General features: G+C 55.6%; 3 protein-coding genes across 3 annotated transcripts; 1 reads left to right on the forward strand and 2 right to left on the reverse strand.

Moving 5' to 3' along the window:
* Positions 1-769: 769 nt before the first annotated feature.
* Positions 770-3,147, reverse strand: MYCTH_2309636 (uncharacterized protein). The gene has a single exon (XM_003665632.1). The coding sequence runs from the start codon at positions 2,835-2,837 to the stop codon at positions 960-962; it is 1,878 nt and encodes a 625-aa protein (XP_003665680.1). The 5' UTR covers positions 2,838-3,147; the 3' UTR covers positions 770-959.
* A 3,555-nt stretch (positions 3,148-6,702) lies between these two features.
* MYCTH_2309637 (uncharacterized protein) lies at positions 6,703-8,262 on the forward strand. The gene has a single exon (XM_003665633.1). It carries the CDS (start codon positions 6,981-6,983, stop codon positions 7,911-7,913), a length of 933 nt encoding a protein of 310 aa, XP_003665681.1. The 5' UTR covers positions 6,703-6,980; the 3' UTR covers positions 7,914-8,262.
* A 35-nt stretch (positions 8,263-8,297) lies between these two features.
* MYCTH_54987 (uncharacterized protein) lies at positions 8,298-9,305 on the reverse strand (the record flags this gene model as incomplete). The annotated part of the gene is made up of 3 exons (XM_003665634.1): positions 8,298-8,663; positions 8,759-9,190; positions 9,264-9,305. 3 exons carry the CDS (start codon positions 9,303-9,305, stop codon positions 8,298-8,300), a joined length of 840 nt encoding a protein of 279 aa, XP_003665682.1.
* Positions 9,306-10,415: the final 1,110 nt, after the last annotated feature.

The raw sequence follows: 10,415 nt of genomic DNA on the forward strand, positions 1-10,415 counted from the left end.
TGGCACATTGCATGACTGTGCAGGGTCGCAATGTTTACATGAGTGGTCCCAAGCATCGGGTTCTTCGGTGGGACTGAGATCAGCATGGACCAATGATCGGCAGGCATGACATCAGACGCGGCAATTGCGTGTCCTGCTGCACCAAGATCAGCCACTCAATCGCTGCCAGTGCAGCATAGTGTATACACTACGGATTATAGTTATATATCTGTGCGCGATGTCTTACTTGGGCATCAAAGGGAAAAGAGCGGTAAAGCTGTGCTGCACAACGGGCTTTTGAGCTTGCGGTCGTATGATATAGCTCCGTACTTGAAGTTGATGCCATGGTTGGCACCCTACAATCCTGGGGATGCAATTCCGCAGTCGGGCAGTTAGCGTTCTACTACACTGCGTAAGCCGTTTGCGGCAGATGCGACGCGCTGGCGAGGTTCCTTTGGTCCCCATTAGGAACGGAATTGGGGAAGAACCGCTTCCCCGAGAAAGGCACAGCAATAGCGACATATGCAGGTCCCAGAACCTTACGAGGGCGCTTCGAGAAGGCGCTGCCCTACCAACCAAGCCGCTCAATCGCCCTGCACCGCCTGATAAGATGGCCGCGAGGCGCATTGAAACAAGGCGGATTTGCCGATGGGATGGCACGGGGAAGTAACTAAGCTTGATCTTAGGTGGCTCCACACAAATCCTTGCGTGTGGTGGTCCGGCCCCGGGCCCACTGGGTTCCCGGCCCCACCAGGGTTGTAGCCACCCACATCTTCCTGCAGGGGCGGCCCCCCAGTCAGCCTTCGCTTCCTTCCTCCACCCCCACTACCACTACTACCACCACCACCACCATCACCAGTAACTAGCAGTTATAGAAGAGACTTGTAGTTCGCTTTCCGTATCACACAATAACCGATATGATTCGAGATGAGATATTATAGGATATCATACTAAGGTAATTACATTCCAAAATGTAATTATTACATCTTTCGAGCAGAATCTATACAAATCGCGAACATGTCATCAACGAACGTCGTTATCCTATCGTCCTGCCCTTTCGTAACATCCGCCCTTGAAACGCCCACGCGCAGAGCTTTCGAGACGGATTTGCGCTCGATGTTGTCGCCCTGCTTGGGCGGTTTCTTGGCACGGGCCTCGTCGTGCATATCAGAAAGCGCTCGTTGGCTCCTCTGGCGCCTCAATCCAGGAGGCTCGCCGCTCTCGGACGAGTCGTGATGGTTGGTGTTGTGTGTCGGCGCGGGCGTGCCTGGTACGTCGTCGTCGTCGTCGTCGTCGTCGTCGTCGTCGTCGTGGGCCCGCCTCCGTTCCCGCTCCTCCTCGTCCTCCTCCTCTACGTTGACCATGACTTCTTGCGAGATCATGATGCCCCCGCACGACGACGCGCCCGGACAATGCTTCTGCCGCCGCCTCCACCTCCGTGACACCGGCCCGACGGCGGAGTGGTCGGGCATGTCGCTCCGTGCCCTGCGCTCCGATACGGGGTTGTTGTTGTTATTATTGTTGTTGTTATTGTTATTGTTGTTGTCCGCGTCCCCGCCGTTCTCGCACAACAAGGATGAGACGCTCTCGTTGCAAGGCGTCAGCGCTACGTGCTCTGCGCCAGGCGAACCCAGCCTGACAGCGCCCGAGGAAACCTCGGCGGGGGCCCTGCCCTGAGATGACATGCGCGACTCGGAGAGCCGGAGCCAGCGGGGTATCGGGATGAATGATGGCAACCGGTTGGTGGGAAACAGGGCGCTGTCGGGGGTGGGGGGGACCGAGTTCAGGATTGGCGACAGGTTGCGGTGCACGGAGCGCGCAAAGGCGGCCTTGTGAGGGGAGTTCTTGTACACGAGCTGCTGCGTCTTGAAGAAGGGGAGCGGGATAAAGTCATAGGCGGGCGCCTCCACGCGCAGGTGAATGGGAATCATGATGGTGAAGGCGATGAAGAAGCAGGTCGTCGGCCGCGAATCGTTGGAGGGCGGCGTGCAGGGGACGGGGAAAGGTTTGGCCACTAGCTTTGCGCTGGCAAAGACAGGGTCCTGAACCGAGTTCTGGAGGTTGCGAATTGCGTCGAGCAAGAGGCTGGCAAACTTTGCTTCGCGCGGTAGGTGATTGTTGACACGTTCGAGTTGCCGTTGGAGGACACCCAAGGTCGTGCCATCTAGGCGGCGGAGCAGGCTGAGATCGGCTGTTTCGAGGCGTTCCAGTGGCAGCTCCATGCTCGGGAGCAGGTTGCGCGCCAGCTTCCTCACGAGCACATCGAATCCCAGATGGTGAACCCGGGTCCTGACCGCGAAGAGGCCGACGTGGACGCCCGGCTCGAGCATGACACCGCGGGCGTAGCGCTCCATTGCCCTGAACTTGTCCACCAGCCCGTTGGTCCGGATCTGCATCTTGGAGCGGATCATATGGGCTACGTGACGGGGCTCGGCGAAGCAGTAGCCAGAGGCGGCCAAGTGATCGACCTGGCTGCTGTCCACTCTGCGGACCAGGAACATGAGGTGGCCGTGACCGCTCCTCCTGACCGGCCTGACAGACCTGACAATCCCCCTTTCGGCCAGGTCGTCGAGCTCGTGATTGAAGCTGGACGAGGAGCCATTCATTGTTGCCGTTGACGGCTGGCCGACGGGGTTCGCCGCCGAGTGTCCGCCCGTCGCCATGATCTCGTCCCAGAGAATTCCGGCGTCGGCCAGATCCTCGTTCATCTGTAAGGCCAGAGCGGAAGCGGCAAGACAAAACAGCTCGCAGAAGACGATGTCGTAGTTGTCTATGATGTGGCCGTCCTTATCGACCAGCTCGATACCAGTCCTCACGTTGCGCCCGGTGTGCGGTAGGCGGGAGAGATGCTGGCTCATCTTGTCGAGAAGAGCGGATATGACGGGCCAATTCCGGGACGCTTGAAATAGCCAATGGAATAGCGGGTGAGCGGTCGAAAATGTGGCGGCCCGAGTCTACAAGAATTCCCTCCCAGTCAGAGAAATTACCTATAAAATAAACAGGGCCGAGAGCAAGCGGTTGGGATTCCTCGCAACGCACCTTTTGCAAGAAGGTGCAGGTGACCACCTCGCTCGGCAAAAAGACATCGGGCGTGACCATAATCCTCCCCTGTTCGTCAAAGACGGCGGCTGCGAGAGCGATGCGCTGCGCTCTTTCTGCGTAGCCTTTCCGAACCCGGGCGGAGTACATAGCGAGGCCAGCCATGGTGAGACAGGCGGCAAATGACTGATGATGGGATATATTAATTACTCGGTCAGAATTCTTCGGGGGGGGGGGGGGTCACGGAAATAGGGAAGGCGGGGGGTGTTGGGTTAAAAAAAAGAAAGGGGGTGGAGGGGGAGAGGGGGAAGCTTTTGCTCACCAGGCAGGCCGTCACGATAACAGTCGTGTTGCGGGACCCGAGGTCGCTCATGGCCGTGTCGACATGTAGCAAGGTATAGCTCGTGCCCATGACGGCACACCAATGCATCCCGGACACGGCGCCGGCCAGCACCAAGGCACAGCAACCGCGTTTCCACCACAAGTTGGTCCAAGTGCTCCTGAAGACGAAGAAGAGCGCCAGAGCGACGATGCTGGCGACGACCGCGATGACGACCGACCCGGCGACGAACCCGACTGCGTAGGAACAGTTGTAATTCTTGATGGACGCGTTACCGAGGTAGTGCATGCCACAGATGGCGCCACCCGAGAGCGTGCCGGCCGCGAGGATCCGCCACCAGACGACCCGGGTGCTGCTAGCGGTCGTGCTGGTGACGACGAAGAAGGCCACTACCAGGACGACGATGGGAAGAAACAGGGATGCGATGGTGACTCCGGGAGAGTACGCGATCTGAATGTCGGACTCGCCGTTCAACATGGTTGTGGCGCGGTTGCCGATGTAGTGCTAACGACGGGGGGGGAAGAGTCAGTAAAACGGTCGACAAAAAAAAATATGTGACAACAGCAAAAGCCGCACCATGCTCCAGATGGCGACCCCTCCCATTGATATCGCAGCGCCAAACAAGAGGAGACTACCGGACCGTTAGCAACCGTATGTACATACAGTACAATCTACTACTACCCTTGACCTGAGCTCAACTGAGTTCCGGCCGGGACGTACGTACTTGTTGTAGTAACCCCTTCTCGAGGTACGGCGATGGATGAGCTCGAGCGTCGAAGCGGCACCGACGAAACTGATGATATAGCTCAGTACCAGCAGTCCGGGATCGATCGTGAAAGGTACGACCTGGCCGATGTGTCGGGCCAGGTCCTCCGTCGTGGATGTGTCGGCCATCCTGCCTCCTTCAGGTCTTCTGGGAAGCGTCCGAAGAAGGCGTATGACTCCATAAGTTGGAGGTCGTTAACGAAGTGGTCTGCACGAACAGAATCTGAGGGGCGGCATCTTGGTTCATCATCAACGGCCCGGGTAGTGGGAGTTTGGAGGAGTCAGCTCCCGTGTACCGAGCGGCTGAAGATATTATGTGTTGCTTGGCTGTGCTTGGCTTTGCCGGAGACGCAATGTTACCAAACTAGGCAAGCATACTGGCCCTTGGGCGCCCTACCAAACATACTTATACATATTACCTAGTAGTAGAGATCGATCGATTCCAGGTGCTTGTCTTGCACTGGCCGCACTACTGCACAGTAAGAACGGCTGCGGCAAACAAGGCGCGTGAACTAAATATGGTGCAGCGTCGTATAGTCGCGGTAACTTCGCACGAGTTTCTGCCATGGTAAAACGCGCCATCCAGTCGGTCAGCGCCACCTCTGGGACCCTTTGACCAAGTCTCGGTGTGTGGAATATGAGAAAAACTTCCAGGATCCCCTGACTTGACTTCTGGTCTAGGCAGAGGTTAGAGCTTAGAACTCATTCACCTCGCCGTTGAAAATCTCGTTCTTTGTGAAGGATCGAGATCTCGGGATCAGGACCCACACAGCATGGGGCGGATCTGAACTCCATATTACACTAGCATCGCCTACTAAGTACGGAGAGCTAAGTAATCCGTAATTAATCCGTACAGGGGCCAACGTAGTAATCCGTTGTTACACGACATTTCCATCACGCTAGTGGCTTCAATTCTCGTCGTCTTTCAAACTTGCCGAATTTTCAGCTCTCAGTCAAAAAGGCCTATTAGGTCCTCCCCGCAAACTTGCGCCGCTGCTCTACCGTACATTACACTTCCCATCCATGCAACCACGTGGCCGTGGGGCATGGATAATTATTCCCTCTCTCCGAAAGCCGGTTGACGCCTATGCTCTTGAAAAATGAGGGGTTATCCACCAGCTTTTAGAGCCAAGGAAACCTTCTCTTGTCGCTCCTGCTCTATTGTTTCTAGGTTTATCAATGCAAAAGCCGAATCCCTCCTCGCTCTACTCACATCCACCGGATCCCCCCCCCTTTCCCCCCCAACACTGCTGCTCGGGCCGAGCTAAACATGAACGCACTGACGCTAGTGTTAGTGAACCAGCAACGCCAAGACCTGATGAATCCGTCGTGATGAAGCGCACTCCTAACTGCCATGTGATACTGGGGTGGTTGGTCATGGTTGGTCATGGTTGGTCATCAACATTTCCTGCTAGAGCATCAGCGCGTGGCATCACCGCGCCACTGTGCAACTGGCAAATATGCGTGAACCTTCTTTAGGAGCACACAAGTTAGCGAAGGGTAATGTTACTTGAAACTGGGACCTCCAGGCGAATGATATGTAAGTACGGATTAATTACATACGGATTACATAGTGCATACTCGCTTTGTTCGCACCGGTTCCTTGACTACAAGCAGCCCTGTGGGAGATACGCTGTCTAGAACGCTTCGACGAGGCCACATTGACCCCCGATTTCCACGTGGCTCCCCACACTGACTTCATCCGAGTCCGACACATAGGAGCAGCAATCCCTGTTCTGATCCGCCTCCCCGTCTACCGAGTAAGTGGGCGTCTGTGCTCATGCCTCGGTCGCTGCTGGTACCGAGCGGAAGGAGAATACCATCTCAGGGGCAGCTGAAAGAGTCTTGGACTGTCTCGATCCATGGAAGGTTCGTAGTGTCCCCGAAGAAGGTGATTGGTTGGGGACCATCTCCCTTTGGTGTTGTGTAAGTTCGGGGGCCTAATTACTGCGGAGACATCTAAATATTTGGGTATATACACTTTGAGCTATTGATATCAATTTATCCCAACACTACTACCTTAGACAGGTGGTATTTACCCATATGAAAAGTGCGTAAATAGTCTCAAGCATGATTGCCAGCAATTATTCCATTTCTGTGGATGGATGACTGCTATAGAGTTCGATGGTGGAGGAAGAAGGAAGAGGCTGACCAGGGGCCCCCTGCAGGAAAATGTGGGTGCTGCAACCCTGGTGGGGCCGGGAACCCTACACTAATCCGTACATAGTAGGGCCCGTGTGATCCGTTCATTCGGATCCGTGCAGATCGCTCTGTGACTTGTCTCTTCCTCTTTCAGCCTGGCTGCAAAATGCCAAGAAGGAATGTTATCACGGGTCATTTAAGGATCCGGTGGACGATGCGCTCCCGAGACCGGGCTGACTCGGCACCGATCTTATCCAACTCGGTTGGCCTTGGCCGGTGTTTCTGGAGCATCCCGGCTACTTCCGGTGGCTCAGCTGCCCAAAACCTCCAATCGCCGGTTGGGACAAGACGCCCCACGTCTTTAATAATAGAAGAGAGCTGAACGACTCGCTCGAGCCAGCAAACCGGGACATGTATCCGCACATAAGGATTATGCACCGTCGTTCAGACAATGACATTCCTGCCCGGCAGTGACACGTTGCTAGAGCTTTAATTATTTCGTCCGGTGGCCTAGAATAGGGGTCATGGCAACCTCTTCTGCGATGATGCTTCGGCATCACTCTTCGTCCCCATCATCTTGCTCTTGCTCGCAGCACATCGGTGACTGACCGTCATTCAAACCTCTTTCCGACACGAAACGCGACAAATATTAATAAACTCGGCATCTGAAGGGCGGGACACAAGAAAACAAAAAAAAAAAAAAAAACAAAAAAAGATGCCAGAAACCCGCTATTTCGTCCTCCCCGACCAGCGGCAGGTCGCATACGGCATCTACGGCGCACAGGATGCGGCCTCGACCGTGTTCTACTTTCACGGATGCCCGTCCTCCCACCACGAGGCATTCTTGCTGTCCGAGGCCGGGCGGCGCCACGGCCTGCGCATCATCGCGCCTTCTCGGCCGGGCAGCGGCGGCTCGGCGTTCCGCGAGAACGGCACGCTTCTCGAGTACGCCGACGACGTCCTCGCGCTCGCCGACCACCTCGACGTCCCCCGCTTCGGCATCGTAGCCGTGTCGGGCGGCGCCCCCTACGCGTTCGCCTGTCGGAAGCGCATCCCGCGCACGCGGCTGACGGCGGTCGGGATCGTGGCCGGGATCTACCCGGTTACCAGCTTCGGCACGGCCGGGATGAAGCTGCCGTCGCGGGTCATGCTCCGGCTTGCCACGTGGTTCCCGAGCATCGTGGCCTGGGCCATCGACAGGCAGCTGGGCGCGGTGGCCCGGGACGAGGACGGGAAGAAGAAGCTGGAGGCGCTGTTGGTAGCAGATATGCAGCAGGAGGCGACCTGGGAGAGCGACAAGCTGGCCTGGGAAGCGGCAGCTCCGGAAGCTCGGGAGGCCGTAGTCATGGGCATCCGGGAGGGCGTGAGGTATGGGGGCCGCGGCCCCGCTTGGGAGATGAAGTTGTACGCAAGCCATTGGGGGTTTGAGTTAGACGAGGTCCGGCCGGGCCATGAGAACGAGCTTGTTCTGTGGCACGGAGACCTGGACGCCAATGTGCCGCTGGCCATGGCGGAAAAGGCTGCCCGGCAACTCGGTCCGGATGCGGGATTGAGAGTTGTTGAGGGCCAGGGACATGGGGCCCTCACATTCCACAGGGCTGACGAGATCATGTCGACAATGAGGGATAATATGCTAAGGGCGATTTGATGGTGATGAAGATTGTTAACAACTTGGGCGGCTAGCAACCCAGACATGGACGGCGGGAGAACAAAAGACGGGGGAATGTGCCGGACGAGACCTTCTCTAGATTGAAGAAGACAATCATGTACCAGAGCTCATTCGGCAAACGTTTGAGGTGCTTGGATTACTTTATGATCCGTAATTCTTGGAGCTTTTTTATTAACACGAATGCTGGGCTGCCTATCCAAGGTTTGTAATTAAAACGAGGAGAGCAAGGGACTTAATAGTTGTATTATTATACAGGAGTCGAAAATGTACCATCAGTTATTATTATGCTTCCAAACCGCAACATGACATATTATGAACAGAACGTCAACAAATATAGATTTAGGGCCCTCCCTTGTTGGCTGCTTAAGCACTTGATTCCGACGTTTCTGACCCAGCCGTGCTTTTATCAGTCTCCGACTCGGTTTCTCCTTGCCGACTGCTCCTCCCCTCGACCTCGGGGATCAACTTCTCGAGAATATCCGCCAACATGCGAACATTCTCGGCGTCGCGGGGAACAATGTGCCCGAGTCCGTGATCAAACATGGCGGACTTTGAAGGGTCGCAAACGTTGTACAAGGCGACGGCGCCGCCCATGAAAGCGTCGTTGCAACCAAAGATGTGGAAGGTAGGGATGTCGATGACGACGCCCGACTGATCCGCGAGCAGGGCGACAACGCGGTCTTCGCCCTCGAATTTCAGGGGCGGTGAACCGGAAATGAAGACGGCAAACTGCGAGAAAAGAAAAACTCAGTATGGTACCAACCTGCGAACTTCCTAGCCCACGAGAGAGACCCGTCGTGGCATGCATGTCCGCCTCTGCTCACCTTGATACGTCGTTTACGGCCGGTCCGCCGCTCCTGCTCGCCCTCTTCCACAATCAGACTCGCACCGACCATGGCGCCCTCCGAGTAGCCAATGACGGCGTCGACGTCGGGATGTTCGTCGACCTTCTTGATAACATCGTCCATGGCCTCACGCCAGACCGGCTGGTGCCAGTCATCACCCTTGCCAGTATCTTGAAACATGCGGATGGCGTCTTCGGCATTGATGCTGTACGGCATGTGGCGGAGACGACGGAGATTCTCGAAATTGTCCCCGTGGCGGGTGTCGAGAAAACGGTACAACGGCCGGGCTCCAAAGTAGTCTTCCCACCCGGCCGGGGGCTCTACTTCGTGAGCCCCTTGGCTGTAGGCGAAAGTCGCTAGTCCTCGCCGCTCTAGCTCGTCCGCCAGGGGTCCCAGCTGAACACGGAAGTTCTGGCTTAAAGATCAGTTCGGCTCATGAAGAGGTGGGAATGGCTGGTTGCATGTAATTATGGAACCAAGTCACCTTGGCACTACCATAAGCCCCGGGGAGGCAGAGAAACTTCATCCTGGAGTTCTCGCCAGCGTTCCCGTTTTGCTTTCATTTAATAATCCTGATTGACCCAAGGAATGAAGCCGAATAAGTAGTTAGGAGATGTGTACGAGCTCTCGGTACGAAAGACTGCAATCTCCCTCTCAACGCCCTGGTGGGTTGACCTGGAGAACATGGCCGCGGCAGAGCTGAAGACGTGAACGCTTCCAACCCCGTATACTTGAGCCTGCCGGGATAGCATCGCGACAGTCATATTTCATCACTTCCTCGGCCGCCTCCTGCCGACAGCACGCAGAAAGCGGTTTCAGATAGGGGGTACTGTCGCCGTACACGAACTGTCATGTTTCGACCCGTGTATGTATATGGAACTCACGGACCTCCTTACTAAGGTATTAATGATCATTATTAGCATACTTAACGTCTGTGATCTGGTGTGCAGAGATGGGCACTTAGAAATACCCTAGCCTCGGAAATGCAGAGTATACGGAACAGAACGCCCAGGAGGTTCCACCGCTTCTTTGCATTCTCACCGCCTGGTCGAATACGAGTTGGTGGTAGGATGCATGGCGCGCGGCGTGCATGTACATACCACGGTAACAAAGATGCCTGCATTCCCATACATTCCCGGCTTCGTATACGCGGGATGAGTCGAGTTTCTCGTTTCATCGTGCCCATCAGCCAATTAACAACCAGTCACGATACAGAGGCGAGGTATGGAATCAGGCTTGATTACACTTAATGTGAACAACGTTCTCGAGTAGAAAAGATGCCCCCGCTCCGTACGGCTCATGATGACGGACGGCTGTTTCATGCTTAGGGTCAAGACGGGGTTGAATATAATTTTTATGGCAGGCTCGTACACGGACCGTAGAGAACAGACACTAGATTGAAGCTCTCTCTTATCTGCAAGGTTCTCTAGTTTTGTCTATGCTCGGTAATTATTGTGTGGCACCGAGCCATCGGGACGAGACGATTTTCTCCAGCCTTGTATTCTACTGCTTTTGTATATTGGCCCACAAGGGATGATTAACCCTTAGACGCGCGGTATCCCTTCCATATGGATGCCAACATCGTTGGGCCCGATCCTGGGGGGGGGGGAGGGGGGGAAGAGATTGCAGTTGATAT

Source organism: Thermothelomyces thermophilus, chromosome 5 (genome assembly GCF_000226095.1).
Source record: "Thermothelomyces thermophilus ATCC 42464 chromosome 5, complete sequence".
Taxonomy (NCBI): domain Eukaryota; kingdom Fungi; phylum Ascomycota; class Sordariomycetes; order Sordariales; family Chaetomiaceae; genus Thermothelomyces; species Thermothelomyces thermophilus.